The 26,380-nt window shown below is 44.8% G+C and overlaps 2 protein-coding genes across 12 annotated transcripts in view; one reads left to right on the forward strand and one right to left on the reverse strand.

Moving 5' to 3' along the window:
• Window positions 1-3,071, forward strand: part of LOC118364087 (kin of IRRE-like protein 3) — an 83,098-nt gene extending 80,027 nt beyond the window's left edge. For 2 of the 10 annotated variants that reach the window (XM_052489950.1, XM_052489951.1), the window contains exons 13-15: window positions 175-311; window positions 460-579; window positions 776-3,071. In XM_052489950.1, coding sequence (XP_052345910.1) covers window positions 175-311; window positions 460-579; window positions 776-1,273 — 755 coding nt within the window. In that variant the 3' untranslated portion in view covers window positions 1,274-3,071. The remainder of the gene's footprint in view (window positions 1-174; window positions 312-459; window positions 580-775) is intronic. The other 8 variants (XM_052489958.1, XM_052489959.1, XM_052489952.1 and 5 more) reach the window with 7 other exon arrangements.
• A 10,247-nt stretch (window positions 3,072-13,318) lies between these two features.
• The window catches only part of LOC118364088 (suppressor of tumorigenicity 14 protein homolog), a 34,007-nt gene continuing 20,945 nt past the window's right edge, over window positions 13,319-26,380 (reverse strand). For both annotated transcript variants that reach the window (XM_052489948.1, XM_052489949.1), the window contains exons 8-19: window positions 25,782-25,921; window positions 25,566-25,669; window positions 24,962-25,071; window positions 24,676-24,806; window positions 23,979-24,083; window positions 22,143-22,250; window positions 21,692-21,805; window positions 21,309-21,428; window positions 19,396-19,576; window positions 17,610-17,878; window positions 15,527-15,663; window positions 13,319-15,348 (exon numbers count right to left, since the gene is read on the reverse strand). In XM_052489948.1, coding sequence (XP_052345908.1) covers window positions 15,187-15,348; window positions 15,527-15,663; window positions 17,610-17,878; window positions 19,396-19,576; window positions 21,309-21,428; window positions 21,692-21,805; window positions 22,143-22,250; window positions 23,979-24,083; window positions 24,676-24,806; window positions 24,962-25,071; window positions 25,566-25,669; window positions 25,782-25,921 — 1,681 coding nt within the window. In that variant the 3' untranslated portion in view covers window positions 13,319-15,186. The remainder of the gene's footprint in view (window positions 15,349-15,526; window positions 15,664-17,609; window positions 17,879-19,395; window positions 19,577-21,308; window positions 21,429-21,691; window positions 21,806-22,142; window positions 22,251-23,978; window positions 24,084-24,675; window positions 24,807-24,961; window positions 25,072-25,565; window positions 25,670-25,781; window positions 25,922-26,380) is intronic.

Below are 26,380 nucleotides of genomic sequence, written 5' to 3' on the forward strand. Positions count from 1 at the left end.
AATCAATGTGAACTGACTGAATTGAAATAGAACTGACCCCAACCCTTAGTCATGCATGGCTAGTTTCAACTTCATGAAAGGAGCACAATCAAATCATTTTCTATAAAGGCAACAGGCATGAAAAGCAGTATTAGAATCGTTTCTAAATCACCTGTCTCTTTTGAATCCTCACAGGTAAAAAGTGCACACGCCTCTCAAAGAGTGACATCAGAGTTCAGATTGTGCACAGCGACCACAATGCTACCCGTGGCAACGATGATGAGGAGGATGTCAAGGAGCCGATGGTAAATGCCTCCGTTCAATCACTTTCAGTAGGTTTTCAAATACCTTTTCATCTTTATATAACAGATATACAGTATATAATGTATATTACTGTGATGATGTGATGATACACAGTACAGTGATTTTGTTGTGCTCATGTTCGTCTGAGTCTAAGATGTTCCACCTTTGTAATTGTAGGGCCTGTTGTTTCCCCCTCAGGCCCCCAACAGCAGTGAGTCTCCTGGGACGTCCCGGACGGAACACAGTGACCTGCTGGAGGAGGACGAGGACGAGAGGTCCGACATCAAGGTAAAAACCGTAAGGAGAAACACTCACTTATACAATGTTTATACAATATACATGCATGGGAAAAAAAATGCAAACATTTGTTGAGCATTTGTTGCATGTTGTTTTGCTGGGTGTTTTGAAAAAGTCTGACATCTCTATATAAATACAGTATGTTTAAAAGCAGTTGAACAACTTAACACCCTGTTGTTATTTCCTGTCCCCTCAGGACCCCACTAACGGCTACTACAACGTGCATGCTCACGAGGACCGGGTGATCCGCAGTGGTTTCTCAGATTACGTGCCCAACCCCCGTCCTGTCTACACGCCATCCCAGCTGCCCTCCCCCAGCCCGCTGTACGGCCAGCACACAGTGGTGGCAGCCACACAGCCCCGCATCTACGACTTCTCCCACCGCTACGCCACCACCACAGGGGCCCGCTCCACCTACGAGCAGCAGCAGGCAGCGGCAGCCCAGCCCGGAGCCATCTACCCCACCGACCCCGTCTACAGCGGCTCTGCCTACCTGCCCACCGCCGCCACATACGGACGAGCCTTCACCAGCTACGTCAAGCCCGCCTCCTACGAGAAGGTGGACGCCTACGATCAATCAGACCAGGCTAGCAAGGTGTCTAGCTCCTCTCGTTTCTCCTATGCATCATCGCAGGTCTCCTCCCAGCAGTCCGACTACGGACGGCCGTCACAACGCATGCAGACTCACGTCTGATTGGACAGCGGAACAGGGGGTGGAGCGCGAAGGGCCATGTAAAGGAGAAACATTGGTCATCTCTATAGGAGGTGTGGCCAGACTAACATGAGGAGAGAGAACTGGATGGCTGGTCCTTCTCCTGGACACGTTTTGGAAGGAGATGTAGGTGACATGGATTGCCTTCCTTATTTGTTATTCAGTTGTCATTCTGGGATTGAATGGTCCCAATGGAGTCCCAATGGCATTCCAATTGAGCCCCAATGGAGTCAATGATTGTGATGTGCCACTCACATTCCCCATCAATAAATAATCTACTACAGTGTCTGCTACTTCAAAGATGAGCCTGCTATTCTGACATGGCGCTGGTTTTGTTTTACCAGTGAGGGGATGGGAGGAAGGCAAACTGGAAATCACCAGACAGGAGCATCTCATGACTTTGGGTGGCCTAAACTAACTGGATGCTGGAGCCTAGCTAACATTTCTCAAAAAGAACAGACTGCTCAGACAAATAGAACTTCTAACAGAATGAACAAAATAAAAAATACAGACATCTTCATAAAAAAAAATTAAAAGTCAACACATTGTGGTCATTTGGTGTTTGTCGGCATGTGAAAGGAGTTCTAAGCACATTCGTGTCTCTCTATCAATTTCAAGAAGCCTGAGCTCCACAATGGCAGCCGCTTAGCAAAACAATAAGTTTAGCTTGTGTGCGGGTTATTGGGGAGTGAAAGCAGAGTGAGGTATGGAGAGAATGTGTATCCTAGCCTTCACCTCATAGAGAGACAGCCTGTGTGTTACCGTTCTACCCTGGAGGACAAGAAAAGGAAATGGAAAAACCCAAAGATGGTGAGCTACAGTACATAGCAGTGTATTGAAAGAGTTAGGGATAGAGATGAATTCCTCTGGGTACTGTATTACTTCTGTGTTTACCAGATTGCTAAATGGAGACTATTTCCAGAACAATCAGAGAATGTGGTTTGTAAAATGGTGTCAATCTTGAACTTGAATAATCTCAAGGTGCAGTCTCAACTTGAACAGGCTAAGATGGGTTCTACTTGTGAAACTGTCCCTCTTCAGACACCATCCACACACCAGTCTTTATGACACAATCAAGTAGCTTCAATATGTTTACAAAAACACAGTACTACCCTGAAATACTGACTAGATCAACTGTACAAATGGGTGAAGAAGGCCCATTATTTCTCTGTTGCATGCAGATGATGTGTCTAGTGAAACTCTTCAGCATTTCTTTTCCATGTTCATTATGCTTGTTTGAGAGACTGCTTACTGCACCTGGCTCAGTTGCATTCCGGTTCTGGACACTGCTGGATCCCTGTACTGCCATTTTGTGTCGAGAGCCGTGCTACCGGTCGGTCGGCCCAATTGGAAAACAAACGTCACTAAGTGAACCAAGTGATTTCAAAAAAGATCATCACTCGTCTTTATTTTTATATTTTATATAAGCCTTAATGTACAGCTTGTAAGCTGCTTTACTGTAAAGTATCTTTATATTATATATATACATATAAATCTATATCTTGATTGATTTTATTTGGGTCCACAATGTTCCGTTGTCCATCAATCACTGAATGCAGAAAGATAAACTATGCTTTTTGGGAACACATTTTCTCTCCTTCTGTTCCGTTGTCCATCAATCACTGAATGCAGAAAGATAAACTATGCTTTTTGGGAACACATTTGTTGGTTTGGTTCATTTTGTTTTTTTAATAATGTATTAAGGATTTTATTTGCTAAAAATGAGCTATTGTTGCTTGTAACTTTGTACACATATTTATATTTAAATAAAACCATTTCAGATAAAGACCAGCGTGGTTTGAGTACTGTACTGTACATTGGCCCGGTGAGGAGATGCAGTGTGTGTGCTGTGTGTGTGCTGTGCGTATGTCATGGGGGAACAGGTACAAACAAAGATGCTTATGTACCGAAGTTGATGAATACATAAATTAGCAGCGCTGTCTATGTTGATTCTCCTATTCCCGTGGTGGAGCGTAGCTTTTAATGAAGACAGATGTGATTGTAGATCTCCTACTGTCTGTGTATCCACCTCCTTACACCCACACGCCCAGCTCCCCTGGTAACAGGATATTGCTGTGACAAAGCTAGGTATAATGTGACAATATCAGCTTGTCATGTCACCTTGGTCTCTTGTTACATCTCGTCTCCAGATAGACATGCTCGTCACAGCAGGGAGGAGATGAGTGCTATGAGAGCTCCAAATTCACAACAGGCTGATGTGTAAAGGGACATGGCCCCACAATAGACTCAGAAAATTCTTACTATGCAATAACTATTATGGGGCGACAGGGTAGCCTAGTGGTTAGAGCATTGGACTAGTAGCTGGGAGGTTGCAAGTTCAAAACCCCCGAACTGACAAGGTACAAATCTGTCGTTCTGCCCCTGAACAGGCAGTTATCCCACTGTTCCTAGGCTGCCATTGAAAATAAGAATTTGTTCTTTACTGACTTGCCTAGTTAAATAATAAATAATAAATAAATCAAATTAAAACAATTATGAGAGACACGAATCAGTCAATTACAAATGGAGGTAATTGACATGCAGAAGATTCAGGTAAAGTATGTTTATTGTCTAGGATTCATAAACATTTTATATAAAAATGAGGAATACAAAAAAATATATCTTCAACCAATTAAAATCTCTTCATCATTTACAAACATAATGGAGATCTTTGGGTTTTCAAGTCACAGTAAATGTACAAACACAAGACAAAACAGAGAGTGAAAGAAAACCAATGAAGAATCTGAACAGTTAAAAGCAGGACCAGGATTGTCCAATAAGAAGTCCACTGTTTGAGAGGGATGAGATGAACTCATTGTGTTGCTCCGTGCAAACAGCTAAACCCAATTGATTTTCTTGAGCTGCCGTGCGTAGGGGAGTGAAGACCCGAATCACCCTCAGCTCAACTGGCAAACGGAGACCATTTTAGCTAGCCTGTATATTGAGTTCTCCTAGAATACTAATGTGAGTAAAATGGCCAAGCATCTATAGGAATAGATAGGAACCTCCAAATTGCACTGTGCCCATTGACCCTCAGAGAGGTGGCCATTGACCCTCAGAGAGGAAAATAAGTCCACGAGGTGTCGAATTTGGTCAACAAACATTTTATTGCTAATTTGCTACGTGCCTCTTATTTGATCAAATATACATTTTGTAATACTTTTGTTATTACGAATGCACTGATATAAGTGGAAGCATGTGGCCTTTCTGCAACTTCCCCAAAACAACGTTATATCAGAGTTGTGCCTGTTGTCATAGAGGACTCGTCATAGATATAACCCCTGTATCATGGGCATTGCCATTGAGGGATTCCACTATTTTAAATGAGTCAACTGGGTGGGGATTCGAGAGTTGGGAGCGATCATCCAATGAAGAAGAACATTGACTACTTTAAAATGGAGATAGCTAGGTTTGAGCAGTATACAGTATCCTGGGGTATTTAGAAATACGCTCGGTATGATTTTCAAATTGAGTTGTTTTTGAATATTTGTACTTCTTAAATAAATATCTGCATTCAACTTATGCACTAGTTAATAGATAAAGCAGATCGCATTCATCATTTCCCGTTACATTATTTTTCACTATGAAGCCTACATGTACTAGTTTCACAAAACAGCTGTTTGAGCCAGTCAAGTGCTTATTAACAAGAAAAGTGATTGTTAACAAGAAAACAGGCTTTGTGAGATGATTCACTCCTGTTTCACCATCTCCTGGTTGCTAAAACTAAATAATTGCCTCCTTTCAGTTTGTGTGACAAACAAAATAACATAGTATAGTGCAGAGAATCATTGCACCATCTGTGAAATATACAGCATTTTCCATAACCAAGAATATTGTTTCAGTGGTTTGATGCTGTTATACAAAACGGAAAGTTGGAGACGCAAAAACAAAACTTAATAACGAGAAGCATAGAAATAGCCCACATAGAACAGGTCTACCGCTTCTTGGACTTGCTTTCAAGCAGAATTATCGATCTATAACTCATATTTATGTGAATTTGATCAGGTACCCAAAAAAGTAAATATTTCCATTTTAAGTGAGGTGGTCAATTTACAGGAAATGTACTGTTTGCCAGTTAGATATGTTATTACTATTAAGTTAACTAAGACGTACCAAATACTATTATTTCCAGGTTTTGCTAACTTGATAATGCTAAGTGGCTAACATTAGCTTAAAAGATCAAGCTTCCTGGTAACAGCAGCAGACAATCCCCTCCTGGATTAAGATCCCTGTGGTCTAAAATTAGTTTTGTGGTCTGAAAACTGCACTTTGAGATACTGTTGAAGTCAGAAGTTTACATAGACCTCAGTCAAATACATTTAAACTCAGGTTCAAAATTCTTGGCATTTAACCCTAGTAAAAATTCCTCTCTTCTCACTTTTGTGCCGGTTTCCTCCAGCATCTTCACAAGGTCCTTTGCTGTTGTTCGGAGATTGATTTGCACTTGTCGCACCAAAGTACATTCATCTCAAGGAGACAGAACGCGTCTCCTTCCTGAGCAGTATAATGGCTGCGTCGTCCCATGTTTTTTTTATACTTGCGTACTATTGTTTGTACACACGAACGTGGTAACTTCAGGCGTTTGGAAATTGCTCCCAAGGATGAACCAGACTCGTGGAGGTCAACACATTTGTTTTCTGAGGTCTTGGCTGATTTCTGTTGATTTTCCCATGGTGTCAAGCAAAGAGGCACTGATTTTCAAGGTAGGCCTTGAAATACAATTCAATTTCAATTCAATTCAATTCAAGGGCTTTATTGGCATGGGAAACATGTGTTAACATTGCCAAAGCAAGTGAGGTAGACAACATACAAAGTGAATATATAAAGTGAAAAACAACAAAAATTAACAGTAAACATTACACATACAACAGTTTCAAAACAGTAAAGACATTACAAATGTCATATTATATATATATATATACATATATACATATATATATATATATATATATATATATATATATATATATACACAATGTACAAATAATTAAAGGACACAAGATAAAATAAATAAGCATAAATATGGGTTGTATTTACAATGGTGTTTGTTCTTCACTGGTTGCCCTTTTCTCGTGGCAACAGGTCACAAATCTTGCTGCTGTGATGGCACACTGTGGAATTTCACCCAGTAGGTATGGGAGTTTTTCAAAATTGGATATGTTTTCGAATTCTTTGTGGATCTGTGTGATCTGGGGAAATATGTCTCTCTAATATGGTCATACATTGGGCAGGAGGTTAGGAAGTGCAGCTCAGTTTCCACCTCATTTTGTGGGCAGTGAGCACATAGCCTGTCTTCTCTTGAGAGCCATGTCTGCCTACGGCGGCCTTTCTCAATAGCAAGGCTATGCTCACTGAGTCTGTACATAGTCAAAGCTTTCCTTAATTTTGGGTCAGTCACAGTGGTCAGGTATTCTGCCGCTGTGTACTCTCTGTGTAGGGCCAAATAGCATTCTAGTTTGCTCTGTTTTTTTGTTAATTCTTTCCAATGTGTTAAGTAATTATCTTTTTTGTTTTCTCATGATTTGGTTGGGTCTAATTGTGCTGTTGTCCTGGGGCTCTGTAGGGTGTGTTTGTGTTTGTGAACAGAGCCCCAGGACCAGTTTGCTTAGGGGACTCTTCTCCAGGTTCATCTCTCTGTTTGTGATGGCTTTGTTATGGAAGGTTTGTGAATCGCTTCCTTTTAGGTGGTTGTAGAATTTAATGGCTCTTTTCTGGATTTTGATAATTAGTGGGTATCGGCCTAATTCTGCTCTGCATGCATTATTTGGTGTTTTACGTTGTACACGGAGGATATTTTTGCAGAATTCTGCGTGCAGAGTCTCAATTTGGTGTTTGTCCCATTTTGTGAAGTCTTGGTTGGTGAGCGGACCCCAGACCTCACAACCATAAAGGGCAATGGGCTCTATGACTGATTCAAGTATTTTTAGCCAAATCCTAATTGGTATGTTGAAATTTATGTTTCTTTTGATGGCATAGAATGCCCTTCTTGCCTTGTCTCTCAGATCGTTCACACCTTTGTGGAAGTTACCTGTGGCGCTGATGTTTAGGCCAAGGTATGTATAGTTTTTGTGTGCTCTAGGGCAACAGTGTCGAGATGGAATTTGTATTTGTGGTCCTGGTGACTCGACCTTTTGGAACACCATTATTTTGGTCTTACTGAGATTTACTGTCAGGGCCCAGGTCTGACAGAATCTGTGCATAAGATCTAGGTGCTGCTGTAGGCCCTCCTTGGTTGGTGACAGAAGCACCAGATCATCAGCAAACAGCAGACATTTGACTTCGGATTCTAGCAGGGGAGGCCGGGTGCTGCAGACTTTTCTAGTGCCCGCGCCAGTTCGTTGATATATATGTTGAAGAGGGTGGGGCTTAAGCTGCATCCCTGTCTAACCCCACGACCCTGTGTGAAGAAATGTGTGTGTTTTTGCCAATTTTAACCGCACACTTGTTGTTTGTGTACATGGATTTTATAATGTCATATGTTTTACCCCCAACACCACTTTCCATCAGTTTGTATAGCAGACCCTCATGCCAAATTGAGTCGAAGGCTTTTTTGAAATCAACAAAGCATGAGAAGACTTTGCCTTTGTTTTGGTTTGTTTGGTTGTCAATTAAGGTGTGCAGGGTGAATACATGGTCTGTTGTACGGTAATTTGGTAAAAAGCCAATTTGACATTTGCTCAGTACATTGTTTTCATTGAGGAAATGTACGAGTCTGCTGTTAATAATAATGCAGAGGATTTTCCCAAGGTTACTGTTGACACATATTCCACGGTAGTTATTGGGGTCAAATTTGTCTCCACTTTTGTGGATTGGGGTGATCAGTCCTTGGTTCCAAATATTGGGGAAGATGCCAGAGCTAAGTATGATGTTAAAGAGTTTTAGTATAGCCAGTTGGAATTTGTTGTCTGTATATTTGATCATTTCATTGAGGATAACATCGACACCACAGGCCTTTTTGGGTTGGAGGGTTTTTATTTTGTCCTGTAACTCATTCAATGTAATTGGAGAATCCAGTGGGTTCTGGTAGTCTTTAATAGTTGATTCTAAGATCTGTAGTTGATCATGTATATGTTTTTGCTCTTTGTTCTTTGTTATAGAACCAAAAAGATTGGAGAAGTGGTTTACCCAGACATCTCCATTTTGGATAGATAATTCTTCGTGTTGTTGTTTGTTTAGTGTTTTCCAATTTTCCCAGAAGTGGTTAGAGTCTATGGATTCTTCAATTGCATTGAGCTGATTTCTGACATGCTGTTCCTTCTTTTTCCGTAGTGTGTTTCTGTATTGTTTTAGTGATTCACCATAGTGAAGGCGTAGACTCAGGTTTTCCGGGTCTCTATGTTTTTGGTTGGACAGGTTTCTCAATTTCTTTCTTAGATTTTTGCATTCCTCATCAAACCATTTGTCATTATTGTTAATTTTCTTCGGTTTTCTATTTGAGATTTTTAGATTTGATAGGGAAGCTGAGAGGTCAAATATACTGTTAAGATTTTCTACTGCCAAGTTTACACCTTCACTATTACAGTGGAACGTTTTACCCAGGAAATTGTCTAAAAGGGATTGAATTTGTTGTTGCCTAATTGTTTTTGGTAGGTTTCCAAACTGCATTCCTTCCACCTATAGCATTTCTTAATGTTACTCAGTTCCTTTGGCTTTGATGCCTCGTGGTTGAGTATTGCTCTGTTTAAGTAGACTGTGATTTTGCTGTGGTCTGATAGGGGTGTTAGTGGACTGACTGTGAACGCTCTGAGAGATTCTGGGTTGAGGTCAGTGATAAAGTAGTCTACAGTACTACTGCCAAGAGATGAGCTATAGGTGTATCTACCATAGGAGTCCCCTCGAAGCCTACCGTTGACTATGTACATACCCAGCGTGCGACAGAGCTGCAGGAGTTGTGACCCGTTTTTGTTGGTTATGTTGTCATAGTTGTGCCTAGGGGGCATATGTGGGAGGGGATGCTGTCACCTCCAGGCAGATGTTTGTCCCCCTGTGTGCTGAGGGTGTCAGGTTCTTGTCCGGTTCTGGCATTTAGGTCGCCACAGACTAGTACATGTCCCTGGGCCTGGAAATGATTGATTTCGCCCTCCAGGATGGAGAAGCTGTCTTCATTAAAATATGGGGATTCTAGTGGGGGATATAGGTAGCACACAGGAGGACATTTTTCTCTGTTGGGATAATTTCCTTTTGAATTTCTAGCCAAATGTAGAATGTTCCTGTTTTGATTAATTTAATGGAGTGAGTTAGGTCTGCTCTATATCAAATTAGCATACCCCCTGAGTCCCTTCCCTGTTTCACACCTGGTAGTTTGGTGGATGGGACTACCAGCTCTCTGTAACCTAGAGGGCAACCAGTGGGTCCGTCTCCTCTATACCAGGTTTCTTGCAGGATGACAATGTCTGTGTTACCGATTTCTTTGGTGAAGTCCGGGTTTCTGCTCTTTAGGCCAAAGGCAGATGACCTCAGACCTTGGATATTCCAGGATGATATAGTGAAGGCTTTTTGTTCCATAGAATGTCCAATGTTGTTGGTCGTGTGGTTTGGCCTCAGGCCAGTAAGTGTGAGCAGAGCCTGCTGAGCATCTGGTACATGCTATTGGCTTGGGCGAGTGTGAGAGTGGGGGTTGGGACTGTTTGCCCGCTCACTACCTGGGCGTATGTGTGGCTTCCATGTTGAGGCCCTCTTTGCGGGGGTGGGGTGCATGGGGTGGGCAGGAGTGGCATAGGTCTGATCTGAGGGGGCCTAAATGGGGTGTGGGCATGGTTGACGTGGGGGGTGTTGATTGGTTGGGGTGGGGGTGTGGATGTGTCTGGGTGTACTGTGGTCTGGATGTAATTCCTCTTGGCGTGGGTCCTCTATGTGTAGGTCCAGGGGGGTCCTGCAGGTCTGGGAGGGTGTCTCGCTGGTCTGGGTGGAGAGTCTATTGATCTGTTGCTCCTGTGTGAAGTGTTGGGGATACGTTTGAGAGCGATGTCCTTTAGGGTCCTGGCAAAGGTGGGCACTGCTGCCTTGTAGAGGTGGACCTGGTCATAGAGGCTGTTCAAGTCCAGGGTGGAGTGGTGGGCCAGGAAAACATTTGGTTTTGAGGCACAGTCACGGGAAATACTTGCGTTTACCCGCTGTATTGTGGCAGGGTGGAAGTCTTTTCGTGGTAGCAGGGTGGAGATAACCACTTGTGCGTTGGGGAAAGTAGAAGAAGCCTTTTCAATCACTCCCTTCAGTGCTGTTGCCACCCTTTCCTGCTGTGCTCTCAGGTCGTTTGTGCCTGTGTGTATTATTATGTGGCTGGGTGAACCTAGTTGGTCCTCAGACAGAAGGTCGAGGGCACGCTGGGTGTTTGGACACCAGAGTTTAGACACACTATGTTTGGGAAAAGTTTTTTTCTTCTATATATTTCCCATTTGAGTCCATAAGTAGTACAATCTGTGTCTTGTGTTTGTCCTCAGTGGGTGTGAGGGGGTTGTCAGAAGGGCTATCAGGGTGGCTGACAGGGGGGGTGCTCGGAGGGGGTGAGAGCCGCTGGGCTTGTGGTTCTTCATTTGTCTGTTCTGCTGTGGTGTCGACTCTATGGTCAGGGTCTGGTGTGGACTGTTCTGCTGTGGTGTCGAAACTTTTGTCAGGTGCTGGGGTGGGCTGTTCTGCTGGCTTCTCTGTGGGGGTGGCCACCTCTCTAGTGGGTTGTTCTCTGTCACACGCCGTCCCCCTCAACCTCTCCTCCGTCCCCCTCAACCTCTCCTCCGTCCCCTCACCCTCTCCTCCGTCCCCCTCAACCTCTCCTCCACCAGCAGTCCGATCCTCTCCTCTAATGCTCTGTTCTTCTCCTGATTCTGCTCTTTCTCCTGTTGAAGTTGTCTCACCACAGTCCAGAGTGCAGATATGTCTCTGTCCACCTCCAGCTCTCCGGGTCTGGTTAAGGGGTGTTGTTGTGCTGGACTGTTGTCTGGGTCTGTGCTGACTGAAGTGTAATCACCTGCTGTTCCAGCTCCACCTGTCTTACCTCCAGCTGGGTGAATTTGTCCTTCATTTCAATGAGGGAGTGGTAGTCCGTGCTGGGAGGTTGACTCTCCGCTGGGGTTGCTCGTCTGTGGTGTTACATAATGAAGAGCTCTGGTTTGACCCGCTCGGGGTGGGGGGTATCTTTATCAAGGGAGAGCTTCTCCTGTTGGGCTAATTCTTTGATTAGGTGAAAGTCCAGCTGAAGCTGTTTGTGGTTACTTTGTACGATCACTGTTCCGGACTTATAGATATTTATATTACATGACTCAGAGTCCTCAAGTTATCAAGTATTCTGAGTTTCCACCCCTCGGTAATCCCCGCTCTCGTAACAGAGGGGTAGTGTGCTAATATAGCACTGTGCCATGCCCGGGGATGGTTTGTGTGGAAGATAAGGTTGCTGATGTTCCCATTTTTGTAATAGTCAGCAAAAAGTGTCTCTTGATTTTCCATAAGGAGCTTCATTTTGTAATCTTTTCTTGACTTCTCATTCTTTACATGCACAGGGTACTGTATTTTAATTGCCTCTGAACAGCGGGAGGGAGCTTCTAAGGCCTCTCCATTTGGTTGGGGTAGACTGTGTGACTCTCCTGCCATTGTTGGGCTAATGGGCTTTGACACCTCTCACTTGACACGTCAGTGCTAGTTGAATAATATAATAATAATAGTTGAAGCTGTATCAAGCTTGGCAGAATTATGTTAGAATTCAGTCCTTATAAAGTAATGTTGTGTATTTTTCTTCTTGGCTTTTGGAAATAAGATATAGTTTCAGACTAAACATTACTCACTCAGTTCCAGGTTGGATGGTGTTTTCAGGTTTCTGTTGTTTTCCAGAGAATTTGCTGTATAGAGTAAAAATCCTTGGTAGTTGTGAACCTTCCAGGTGATTCCGTAATTCCGTCCAATATCAGGTTGTAGGTTTTAAGTTTTGATTTGAAGTAGGGGTTATGTTGTAGAGGGTAAAATCCAGTATGTGTTCCAGACAAAAAATCTAAGTTTATCTGACTCTTAATCTATCTTTTTTTAAAGAAAATGCTGAAAAATGCAGGAGCTGATCTGAACCTGACCTCTCTCCTATCTCTCTGTCTCCAAATACATCCACAGGCACACCGGATTTTACAAAGAAAAATAAGATAAATTGCACTGCTGGTAATATCGTATATCCCGGGATGGCACAGTATGAAGGTATAGAAATCTGGATACCGCCCAACCCTAGAGATAGCATGGGAAGCACCATTGATACGTGTGTGAACAGACACTATAGTGGCACAGATTTCAAGATGAGTCATATATCTATCTCTATGGCCTGTTGTGCACAAACACACGTATTGGCCCTCTCATTGGCTAGAATGGTCCCACCTGATCTCACCTCCTCCTGCCTGCCTTCCATCTTTGAGGACATGCACTTCCATTGTTAGAGCGGTCACTCAAATATCTTGTCAGTTCCTCCTGAAAGTATTCATACCCCATGACATTTTCCACATTTTGTTGTGTTATTTTCTGATTTTAAAATGTATTAAATTGAGATTGTGTCACTAGCCTACGCACAACATTCCATAATAAAGTGGATTTATGTTTTTAGAAATGAAAAGGTGAAATGTCGAGAGTCAATAAGTATTCAAACCCTTTGTTATGGAAAACGTTCAGGAATAAAAACAAGTCACAAATTGCATGGATTCACTCTGTGTGCAATAATAGTGTTTAACATGATTGTTGAATGACTGCCTCATCTGTATAACCCACACATACAGATAATTGTAAGGTTCCGAGCAGTGAATTTCAAGCACAAATTCAACCACAAAGACCAGGGAGGATTTCCAATGCCTCGCAGAGGGGCACCTATTGGTAGATGGTGTAAAAAAATAAAATAAGTTTTAAAAAAGCTGACATTGAATATCCCTTTGGGCATGGTGAAGTTAGTAATTACACTTTGGATGGTATATCAATACACCCAGGCACTAGAAAGATACAGGCATCCTTCCAAACTCAGTTGCCAGAGAGGAAGGAAACCGCTCAGGAATTTCACCATGAGGCCAATGGTGACTTTAAAAAGGTTAGAGTTTAATGACTATGACAAGAGAAAACTGAGGATGGCTCACCAACATTGTAGTTACTCCACAATACTAACCTAAATGACAGACTGAAAAGAAGAAAGCCTGTACAGAATAAAAATACTACAAAATATTAGAAAACATGCATCCCGTTTGCAATAAGGCACTAAAGTAAAACTGCAAAAAAAATGTGGCAAAGAAATTAAATGCACACTACCGTTCAAAAGTTTGGGGTCACTAGGAAATGTCCTTGTTTGCGAAAGAAAATCACATTTTTTTGCTCATTAAAGTAACATCAAATTGATCAGAAATACAGTGTAGACATTGTTAATGTTGTAAATGACTATGGTAGCTGGAAACGGCTGATTTTTTATGGAATATCTACATACAGAGGCCCATTATCAGCAACCATCCCTCCTGTGTTCCAATGGCACGTTGTGTTAAGCTTAATTTTATAAAAGCTAATTGATCATTATAAAGCCCCTTTGCAATTATGTTAGCACAGCTGAAAACTGTTGTGCTCATTAAAAAAATTAACTGGCCTTCTTTAGACTAGTTGAGTAGTTGAGTATCTGGAGCATCGACATTTGTGGGTTCGATTACAGGCTCAAAATAACTTTCTTCTGAAACGCGCCAGTCAATTCTTGTTCTGGAAAATGAAGGCTATTCCATGCGAGAAATTGTCAAGAAACTGAAGATCTCGTGCAATGCTGTGTACTACTCCCTTCACAGAACTGCGCAAACTGGATCTAACCAGAATAGAAAGAGTGGGAGGCCCTGGTGCACAACAATATACACTGGAGTTGCTTACCAAGATGACATTGAATATTCCTGAGTGGCTTAGTGACAGTTTTAAATTAAAATAGACTTGAAAACCTATGGCAAGACTTGAAAATGGCTGTCCAGTAATGATCAACAACAAACTTGAAAGAGATTGAAGAATTTTGAAAAGAATAAATGTGCAAATATTGTACATTACAGATGTGGAAACCTCATTAGGGACTTACCAAGAAAGACTCGCAGTTGTAATCCCTACTGAAGGTGATTATAACATGAATTTACTCAGGGGGGTGAATATACATATGTAAATTAGATATTTCTGTACAAACATTTCTAAAAATAGGTTTTCACGTTGTCATCATGGGGTATTGTGTATAGATGGGTGATTTTAGTTTATATTTAATCCCTTTTTAATTCAGGCTGTGACAAAATGTGGAATTACTAATATCACCGGTATCACACTGACTTATAAAACATTCCATGTTCTTGTCAAGGCACTTTAAGTGAAAATTGGCAGGTGAAAACAGCTGGTAAAGAAATACATTGTAAAAATACAACCAACTATTCTACTTCTGTTCCAATTCTAATTCCCTCAGTTCATTTGGTATGTCTGTCTGTCTAACAGAAGATGTGATCTCACATCATAGCAATGGCGGAGATTTGGCAAATAATGTACCACTTAAAAACAAAGTGCATCTTCAAAATATACATCTTCCATTATTTACACTGGGTGAATATTACTCAAACCAGTGGAACATGACATGATTGATGGAGGTGCAGGAGTCTTGCTGCTTCTCAGAGCCTTTGAGAACCAGGGTTGCATCAGTACAGCATAAAAACATTGAAAAATCTAATCCAAAACCCATTTGAAATCATTCATCTGAGCAGTAGCTAGCCCCATGCAGGCCCTCAGTGGGTGTCGGAGGCTGGTTGAGGCTGGCTAGATGGATGGATAGCTCTGGTCATCATGGGGGGACTCGTCCTCAATCAGACTCAATGTTCCATATTTTTTGTCTTGTTCTGTCAGAGCCCCAAACTGTCTACCCGCTGTCCCTCCCCCTCCCCCATGTTCCATCATCAAACCCCCGTGTTCTTGCGGATCCAGTCTCTCAGCTTGGTGACACGCGAGTAGACGCCGGGCTTGTTCCGACGAGCGCAGCCCTCACCCCAGCTCACGATGCCTGCCTGGAACCACATCCCACTTTCCTCGAAGCACACCAGGGGACCCCCCGAGTCTCCCTAGTGATGAGAGCAACAGAGGACAGACATATTACATTGGGCACAAAGGAAACGTGTTTAGGAGTGTTAAGATGTAGGTGTCTGCCATATGTTCCTGTTTATAATTGAAAGTTTTTGTATTGTGTGTGTGTGTAGTATGTAGAGTGATAATGTAGCCTGCCATGCATATCCCTCCCACCTGACAGGCGTCAACCCCTCCAGACAGGAAGCCGGAGCAGAGCATCCTGGATGTGACCTGACCCTCGGTGACCACGTTACACACCGTGTCGTTAATGATCTTCACCTCTGCCTTCTGCAGCAGCCGTGCTATGGAACCTGACCGCCACGAGAAAGAGAGGACACGTGGTAATAACTAGCAGGAGACGTCCTTCATGTCCATTAGCTACTGTCTACAACCCAGGTGCTAATGAGTTGGCTTTGGGTTGGCTAATGGGCAGTTAAGAGATCCCTCAAGAGAAAGAGGGAGAGAGAGGGAGGAGGTCTGGTATGAAATATGGGTGTGGAGGAAGGTGTAATGGAAGAGGGATGATAGGAAAAAGATGTGGGAGAGATGAAGGGAACAAGAGGAATGACATGATGAGAGAGATGAGGAAAATATTAGGATGAAAGATGAGGGAGAAGGAATGGGAACGGGGTGACAGAAGACAGGGATGTCATGAGAGATGAAGGGAGACAGAGCAGGATGTCATGAATGTGAGAGATGAGGGTTGAGAATGAAAATGGGGAGCGGGTGAGGGAAGACTGTCGTCAGGAGGAGAGAGGGATGAAGGGAAGAGAAGTATGTCATGATGAGAGAGGGATGAAGAGGGAGGGATGGAGAGAAAGCGCGAGAAATGTCAAGATGAGGGAAGCGCAGAATGCCAAGAAGAAAGAGATATAAAAGGTGTGTGTGTGTGTATACACACACACACACACACACACACACACACACACACACACACACACACACACACATATACATACATACATACATACATACATCTCACAGAGGAGTTATATAACACACATGACGGAGTCAAATACTATGCCAAATGGTTAGTATGTGAGGTGAGCTGATTCAGCACTTTCTTGAACTATCCCACTGTCTCTTGGCTCCTTTCCTTTCAAACGAAATCAAGTGCAGCTCGAGCATATGGAAATACTTGACCTAATGCACAGTATTTGACCCAAGTCTGCCGTATGAGAACATTAGTGCTGGTCTAAATGAGACCATGTCTGGTATCTCCGTCTTGTCAGTATTGCTCGAGTGCGCACAGATGTGGATTACTTAGGCCGAACACCGGGATAGGTGGTGGAGTTTAAACCCTTTCACCTGCGTTTTATGTTGGAAGTCTTGTTTTTTCTTCAATGGAGTGATCAGGGTTGAGCAACTATATCCTTCACAGAAAATACATTTGCACAACACATTCATCAGGAAATAGCTTCATTTTCATCAGATGACATGCGAAGTGCAACACTATTCGGCTAGCAGCCACACAATTAAATGAGCTTCCAATGAGTACGGTCATTTTTTGCAAAAGTGATGCATTGCCATCATATACATTTCTAGTGTTGTTTATCAGCTCCATTTCTTAATCGAATGTTTTATTTGAAGTTAATCTTGCATTTTACCAGAGAAAAGGAAGCTACGAGAAAAGTAGCTACAAATCAGTCAGAGTGATGTCTGCTGATATAATGCCAGTTGGTGAATTCTCAGAGTGAAGAAGCGCAAGTGAAGCAGTCTGATGCCGAGCATTTAGATCTGCGTTTAGAAATGGCAGTAAGATTATTTCCTTATGCGTTTTCTCTTTTATATTTTGCCACTGCTCGGCGAAGCCAGAGCCCAGCAGGTAATAAATACAGCTCATTATGGTTTCAAATTAACGATTCTAAAATGGCACTTGGTTTTTTATTGACTGAATATACTAGGCTATATAGAACATGTTATCTGTGAAGGTTATGATAAATTAGGCATTTTTGCACACCGTTGGCATGTAGATAAACATGCACATATTTTCCTCAAGTGTGTTCTAATATACATTTTTAACTTGAATACTCTAGTACAAAAAAAGAATAATGAGAGTACTCTTAACAGTAAAAACATTTCAAATGACCATCCCGAGTATGACCCAGTTCTGAAGCATGAAATAGAAGTAAATGTATGTTAACTCTGAACCCATGCACTAAATCAATTGCAACATTAGCATTTGGAACTATTCAACATATGTATTGTATATGACCTAGGTCTATAAGAACAACCGTGTAACTATATGATCGCCCACCTCCTTCACGGAGCGTGCCCCAGCCTGTAACCCAACAGGACATGCCAGCAGGGAAGAGGTGGGAGCGTGCGGGTAGGCAGATGGGGTGGATGGTGTTGGTGAACTCCAGCGGCTGGCTCAGCTCCAGCAGGGCGATGTCATAGTCATAGGTCATCTGGTTGTAGTCTGGGTGGGTGATAATGGTCTTCACCGAGCTTCTCTGAACACTTTCCTGCTTATACTGGTCCTGCATGCCACTGTACGTCTGCCAGTTGGAGGCCACGTGGTTTCTAGAGGCGGTGTGCGTGTGAGTGAGAGAAAGAGAGCATGGGATGTTAACATTATTCAGTTATTCTGCTGGCCTCTCTGCCTTTGAAATTTCACTTGAAAGTGTTTGTTTTTTTACAAAGTACAGGAGTGGATAGAATTGATTGTGGGCATGTTAACCAGCCTACAGGGCCAAGGGCTGGCAGTCTTATCTGAAAGGGGCCAGTGTGGGGGCAGGCTTTTGCTCCGGCCAAAGCTGCAACACACCTAATTCAAATAATGAACTAATTAGTCTTTAATAAAGACTCAATTGATTGAATCGGCCGTGTAAGATTGAGTCTAAGATTGCCTACTGCTGCTATAGGATATGAGCTTGAGCTACTCCTATAGAGCCTCTCCACAGCATAAGAGAATGCTGTCTGTAAACACAAAGGAAGCCGTTTCTCTTCCAAGCTGACTGTGTGATTGTGAGAGGAACCAATGCTAGCAGCAGAGCTCTGTAAATCTCTGTACTGTTCATGAAACTGCCGCAGTGCACAGCTACATCATCCCCTACAGTGGCTGGCTCTAAATGGAAAAGACCACATCCATCCCAACACAGCGGTGCCAGATCACATTCTAGTGCAGGGATAGTGCTCCACCTACTGGCAGCCCAGCTAATTACACACAGTATATACACACTAAAGCTGCTTCGATGTTAATGTGGCCCTGAAGCATCTCTTCTAAACAGTATAATCAAGGGGTAATTTCTCAGTCCTTGTGCTGTGGATCAAAATTCATGTGTTGTGTAAAGCACAGTTTACCCATCATACTCGCAGGGCTCTGTTCAATCCGCATTGAGGAAATTCAGCTTTACAGCATGATTGAAATGTAAAGGCAATGTTTCCACTTTAGTGGAGAACGCATTCATGGTAAACGCTGCACATGTTGGCTCAATATCTTTACATTTCTATTGAACCTGGAACTCTTCAGCTTTACAGATTGAAGAGCCCCTAAGTATTAAATGAACGAACAGGATCCCTAAAACAATGTCCTCTGGAATAATGAATAATAATAATAATAATAATAACGAGAATGGGGCACCAACAAACTAAGTTAACTCAGTGAAGTAGATGAAAGACAGCAGAGTGGCCATAAACTACCCCCGAGGGAAAGGTAAAAAAAAAAAGATGTTTGAAAGCAGAGTAGAGGGAGGTGGGAGATAGAGGCTTCAGAAGCAGAGATGGGACGATCTGTCTGTGAATCAGAAACCAGAAGAGGTGTGAGGGGTGCCATGTACACATACAGGGCTGGAGATCTTGAAAGAAGCTTCAGTACAGTAAAGTTGTCATAAACTACCCACAGGCATGACAGGATAGACAGACCCAAAAAAGAGGCATAGAGAACAAAAGCGAGGCGGAGGGAGGGATGAAGGGAGGATATTTGAAACAATAGGAAGGACAACCTGCAGAGAGGCAGGAGGAGCAGAGAGGAAGGAAGGAGGAGCAGAGAGGAAGGAAGAGTAAGGAAGGAAGAGCAGTGTTGTGTATGTGGAACTCACTCAGGGCTGATGGTCTTGAAGCAGTGGGCGGCAGACAGGAGCCAGCGGTTGGAGATGATTGACGCGCCACACACATGCCCACGGGTCTGGAAGTGCAGGCTCACCTGCCAGGGCCACTCCCCCAGCTGCGCATTCTCCCCGCCCACAATACGGTTAAGCTTGTATGGCCGGATACCACAGTCTATTGGAAGGTATGTCGGAGAGGAAGAGTGAGACGAGCGTTAATGAACAGAGAGAAGAGAAGGAGAAAATAACTTCAACTTGACACCGCAGCCTTGGCGCTGAACCGCACGGCTCGTTGAAATTATAATAAGGTACCGACATTTGCTTATCAGAAAAACACTGCCAGACCCCGAGGCTTGTAGGAAAGGAAAAACACTAAAATATTCACACAGACGTCAATAGTTCTCCAAAGAAGAATGAAATAAATAAAAGTGCTGGATGGAGGCTCTCCGGCTTGTTTGGTGCTCTGTAGACAAGTAGCCAGTCATACGTTATCCCAGCCCCACTACTCTGTAGACAAGTAGCCAGTCATACGTTATCCCAGCCCCACTACTCTGTAGACAAGTAGCCAGTCATACGTTATCCCAGCCCCACTACTCTGTAGACAAGTAGCCAGTCATACGTTATCCCAGCCCCACTACTCTGTAGACAAGTAGCCAGTCATACGTTATCCCAGCCCCACTACTCTGTAGACAAGTAGCCAGTCATACGTTATCCCAGCCCCACTACTCTGTAGACAAGTAGCCAGTCATACGTTATCCCAGCCCCACTACTCTGTAGACAAGTGGTCCTTCTGTAGCTCAGTTGGTAGAGCATGGCGCTTGTAACGCCAGGGTAGTGGGTTCGATCCCCGGGACCACCCATACGTAGAATGTATGCACACATGACTGTAAGTCGCTTTGGATAAAAGCGTCTGATAAATGGCATATTATCTTTATCTTATCTTACAAGTAGCCAGTCATACGTTATCCCAGCCCCACTACTCTGTAGACAAGTAGCCAGTCATACGTTATCCCAGCCCCACTACTCTGTAGAAAAGTAGCCAGTCATACGTTATCCCAGCCCCACTACTCTGTAGAAAAGTAGCCAGTCATACGTTATCCCAGCCCCACTACTCTGTAGACAAGTAGCCAGTCATACGTTATCCCAGCCCCACTACTCTGTAGACAAGTAGCCAGTCATACGTTATCCCAGCCCCACTACTCTGTAGACAAGTAGCCAGTCATACGTTATCCCAGCCCCACTACTCTGTAGACAAGTAGCCGGTCATACGTTATCCCAGCCCCACTACTCTGTAGACAAGTAGCCAGTCATACGTTATCCCAGCCCCACTACTCTGTAGACAAGTAGCCAGTCATACGTTATCCCAGCCCCACTACTCTGTAGACAAGTAGCCAGTCATACGTTATCCCAGCCCCACTACTCTGTAGACAAGTAGCCAGTCATACGTTATCCCAGCCCCACTACTCTGTAGACAAGTAGCCAGTCATACGTTATCCCAGCCCCACTACTCTGTAGACAAGTAGCCAGTCATACGTTATCCCAGCCCCACTACTCTGTAGACAAGTAGCCAGTCATACGTTATCCCAGCCCCACTACTCTGTAGACAAGTAGCCAGTCATACGTTATCCCAGCCCCACTACTCTGTAGACAAGTAGCCGGTCATACGTTATCCCAGCCCCACTACTCTGCTGTCCTGTAGCTCACTGTTAGGAGTGACGATGATACATTTACTACTGGTTTCATGTGCTAGTCGAGGTTTTCACATCAAACAGGAGTTCTAAAAGTACATGCAAACTCATGGATGTTTTTACAAAGACAGAGAGAGATGCCCAGAGAATAGGAAGTGAGTGAAGACTTAAATGAGGAGGAGGAATGAAAGAGCTTGCTGCTGGGTTGTCTTGTCTTACCGCAGCCCTCCTCATCGGATTCGTCGGTGCAGTCTTTGACCCGGTCACACTCAGCGTTCACCTTGTTCACACAGGCCTCGTTCTTACACTTAAAGCTGAAGTCAGAGCAGATACCAGAAGCTGCACAGAGAGAGACGTGGATAAAAATGTAAAATAAAAAGTCAAAACCCACGAAGAGATCATAAGACAACACATTTCTGATATGAAAAAACAATCCAATTTTTCATAAACCTATTTCAGTGCAAGGCCAGGTTTGATGAAAAAGACACTCCAATCAGTCAGGTGAGGAAAAGTGTGTGCAGTAGCATAAAGATAGCTAATGTATGTCAAAAGAGAGGTGTGTCCTGTCACGTAATGAGTGAGTCTGGTATGTGTTGACTTACAGACGGTACAGGAAGCCTCGTCACTCCCGTCTACACAGTCCATCTTAGTGTCACACACCACATCCTGAGGCAAACAGGTCCCATCGCCACACCTCCACTCATTATTAGCACAGCCTGGGAAAGGGGGGAGGAGAGAGAAAGATACATTTTTACTGATGTGGTCAGACTGGATGCTTGCTCTGCCTCCATCTCTCCCCTGCTCTGTGTTTTAAAAGGCTGAATGCATTATACATGATTAAGAGTCTAGACGGAGGCTGAGCAAATTGGGCAAGGCTTCCAACAAGCCACATTACTGATAAAGTAATGACCACACACAGCCGAGCTAGGAGCCAGTGTCCACCGATTAGTGCCTCTAATGTTAGCACAATTAGCATGGCATTAGTGGTCCGTATAGCCCGCAGACTGGCATTACATAGATAGAGAGGGTCTGGCCGACTAGGAGGCTACTCACTGCAGTGCTTCTCATCACTCTCGTCACCGCAGTCGTTGACACGGTCGCACACCCAGTACTTGGGCTTGCACATCCCATTGTCACAGGCAAACTGGTCCTTTTCACATTCTGAAAATAGCAACAGGAAATGTCCAGTGTGTCAGAGGCTTCTATCACACAGACATGCACACACACAGGATTGTGAGGAGAGTGAGAAGTATGTGAAGGGAGGGTTGAAGGGGCAGTGAGGAAGGGGTTGAAGGGGCAGTGAGGAAGGGGTTGAAGGGGCAGTGAGGAAGGGGTTGAAGGGGCAGTGAGGGAGGGTTGAAGGGGCAGTGAGGAAGGGTTGAAGGGGCAGTGAGGAAGGGTTGAAGGGGCAGTGAGGAAGGGTTGAAGGGGCAGTGAGGAAGGGTTGAAGGGGCAGTGAGGAAGGGGTTGAAGGGGCAGTGAGGAAGGGGTTGAAGGGGCAGTGAGGAAGGGGTTGAAGGGGCAGTGAGGAAGGGGTTGAAGGGGCAGTGAGGAAGGGGTTGAAGGGGCAGTGAGGAAGGGGTTGAAGGGGCAGTGAGGAAGGGTTGAAGGGGCAGTGAGGAAGGGTTGAAGGGGCAGTGAGGGAGGGTTGAAGGGGCAGTGAGGAAGGGGTTGAAGGGGCAGTGAGGAAGGGTTGAAGGGGCAGTGAGGAAGGGTTGAAGGGGCAGTGAGGAAGGGTTGAAGGGGCAGTGAGGAAGGGTTGAAGGGGCAGTGAGGGAGGGTTGAAGGGGCAGTGAGGGAGGGTTGAAGGGGCAGTGAGGGAGGGTTGAAGGGGCAGTGAGGGAGGGTTGAAGGGGCAGTGAGGAAGGGTTGAAGGGGCAGTGAGGAAGGGTTGAAGGGGCAGTGAGGGAGGGTTGAAGGGGCAGTGAGGAAGGGTTGAAGGGGCAGTGAGGGAGGATTGAAGGGGCAGTGAGGAAGGGTTGAAGGGGCAGTGAGGAAGGGGTTGAAGGGGAAGTGAGGAAGGGGTTGAAGGGGCAGTGAGGAAGGGGTTGAAGGGGCAGTGAGGAAGGGGCAGTGAGGAAGGGGTTGAAGGGGCAGTGAGGAAGGGGTTGAAGGGGCAGAGAGGAAGGGGTTGATGGGGCAGGGAGGAAGGGGTTGAAGGGGAGGTGAGGAAGGGGTAGAAGGGGCAGTGAGGAAGGGTTGAAGGGGCAGTGAGGAAGGGTTGAAGGGGCAGTGAGGAAAAAAAGGGTTGAAGGGGCGGTGAGGGAGGGTTGAAGGGGCGGTGAGGGAGGGTTGAAGGGGCGGTGAGGGAGGGTTGAAGGGGCGGTGAGGGAGGGTTGAAGGGGCAGTGAGGAAGGGTTGAAGGGGCAGTGAGGAAGGGTTGAAGGGGCAGTGAGGAAGGGTTGAAGGGGCAGTGAGGAAGGGTTGAAGAGGCGGTGAGGAAGGGTTGAAGAGGCGGTGAGGGAGGGTTGAAGAGGCGGTGAGGGAGGGTTGAATGGCAGTGAGGAAGGGGTTGAAGGGGCGGTGAGGGAGGGTTGAAGGGGCGGTGAGGGGAGGGTTGAAGGGGCGGTGAGGGAGGGTTGAAGGGGCGGTGAGGGAGGGTTGAAGGGGCGGTGAGGGAGGGTTGAAGGGGCGGTGAGGGAGGGTTGAAGGGGCGGTGAGGGAGGGTTGAAGGGGCGGTGAGGGAGGGTTGAAGGGGCGGTGAGGGAGGGTTGAAGGGGCGGTGAGGAAGGGGTTGAAGGGGCGGTGAGGAAGGGGTTGAAGGGGAGATGAGGGAGGGTTGAAGGGAGAAGCGAGGTAGGGAGGGGTGAACGCGAAGTGAGGGAAAAAAAAAGGGAGGGGAGTGAGATAGGGGTGAGGTGAGGCCAAGCAAGGCCAGAATCTACTTACTGCAGTTCATTTCATCACTCATGTCCCCACAGTCATTCCAGCCATCACAATGCAGCTCCTTCTTGATACAGAACCCAGAGCCACAGGCAAACTGGTTGGGGCAAGCTGCACACAGTAACAGAATGGAGGGAATGAGGAAGGAAGGAGGGAGAGAGGGAGACAGGGGGAAGAGGCGAATGAGAGTGAGCGATGAGAGAGAGCGAGTGACAGAAGGCGTGTGAGGGAATGACAGTGTATTTCCGGCCCATCCGTCTTGTTGCAATCTGTTCGTCCCTATTGATCAAAGCAATTAGAAATCCATTATGGCCCAAACTCTGAAAGAGCAGCACTACAGAGGGTAGAGGGGACGAGGGGAGTGGAGGGGACAGACAGAGACTAGAAGTGCTCCTGACTGATAAAACAGACAATGAACACACTCTCATGGTGATTGGTGGATGTGTGATGTCAGAGCTGCAGTCTGTAAACCTCCATCATTGAACAGTCTCTGGCTGAGTGTCAGTCAGTGTGCCACTGGGTTTGGGGCACTAGTTCAGTTGTAATCGTCACTAAAACTCTGTCATATAGCAACTCCACTCCCATATCAGTTGCCATGGAGATTAAGAGGAGTTTGAAAACAGCACCATAAAATGGTAGCACCTTCATAGGACGTTTCATACAATCCAGATTCATATATAAACACCAGAGAGAAACTACTCACGGTTGGAAGGATCGTATGCGTTGTACTGAGCCTGGAAGCCTTTGTCTGTGAAGGACTCGTCAGAGTGGAACATCACAACCAGAGAGCTGGTGGTACTGGTAAGGGCCAAAGAAGACAGCTCCCCACAGTACCTGAAACAAAGCACACAACGTTTATTTGAGTGGAAATACTGACATTGTATGTCAATGGAATGTGATGGTTTAAAGCAGAGGACACATTTATCCTGTGATAATCAATAAAGTCATACTGTTCTATAGAGCTCCAGTAAGTAGAGGACAATTCTTACTTGGTGCCCATGACCTCTATGTAGTCTTTGTGACACACCCTGACGTCCACTCTCGGCTCCTTCATACGGAACATGGTGAACTTCACACGTACCTGCTTCCCTGCAGGGACCTGAGACAGGGTTGTGTTCACGTGAGTTTTAAGAGTTGGAAAATGCCACCACTTTTCCCCTCTGCCCTGCTCCTTAGAGGTACGCACTTGTTCCTTCCTCCTCATAGTTTCCAAATAAATAGTGTACAAAATATAGTGGTCCCTCAAGCCTGCTTACACCAATTCAATGATTTGTAATCCACAAGGGGAACGGGACCAAGTGGGAGGTGTAGGGAATTGGAACTCAAACTACAATAACTGTGAGAGAACACCTAACCCACCTCCTCCCCCAAGACACAAAGCCTTAAGGACTGCTGCTGCAATAGGACATATGAAGATGGAAGAGGTACTGAACAGCCTGGCTGACATTCTGCAGCCTCAGCATTCCCCTCATACAGAGCTATGGATGGTGCAGGAAAGAGGGTACTAGAGAGGGACCAGAGAGCGAAGGGGTAAATAGAGAGGTAGCAGAGAGGGGGGGGTAACAGAAGGGGCTATGATGCAGGATCACCAACCTCGATGGTCCATTTGCAGTCCAGGGCTGGGGGATAGAAGCTGGGGTAATGGGGAGAGCTGAAGTTCCCCTGACCATCACTCAGGACTCCTCCACAACTTTTGGCTAAAATGGGGTCATTAGAGTGTTCATCATCTTAACTTAGTGAAATATGGACTGTGACTGGTATTGTCGTTGTACATCTTGGTAAGGGGATGACTGTGTGATGCTATCTTACATGTTGTTAGGGGGATGATTGAGTACTCTGCACTGAAGCCGGGCCTCTGGACAGCGCTGTCGGTGATGAGGTTGATGAGCATGATGTTACTGGACGACACCACCTCCAGGGGATTGCTGGGAGGCCTCTGACCACACTTGCTGTAGGAGGCGATTCATACAGGAAATTGAGACGTCAATCAATGTCAGGGCTGGGCAACACTGGTCAAGGTGTGAGACTTCAATTCATTCACTGACAGAATGTGGTGCAGGCATGAAAGGCATAAACCATCAGGATTCCATCTACACTGTGTTGCTAAAGTGACATAGTACACTTTTAATAAAACACATTCATCAGAAACCCAAAGAAGCCCATTAAATACATTTGAAATTTCTAAATAACTATTGAGCACCCACACATCAAAAAGCATTAAGTCAACTATTAAGGGAAGAAAAATAGCCCTGCCCACTCAGACACACACGGCATTTCAAAGTCAAACAGGTATTTTAGCGAAACGCTGCAAGAGCAGCACTACATCTACCTGCAGCAACGTAATGCCATTAGAAACTATTGTATTAAGGCTCTCATAAACCTGGTGTCACCTTGGATAAAGCTGATCG

Source organism: Oncorhynchus keta, chromosome 31 (genome assembly GCF_023373465.1).
Source record: "Oncorhynchus keta strain PuntledgeMale-10-30-2019 chromosome 31, Oket_V2, whole genome shotgun sequence".
NCBI lineage: Eukaryota > Metazoa > Chordata > Actinopteri > Salmoniformes > Salmonidae > Oncorhynchus > Oncorhynchus keta.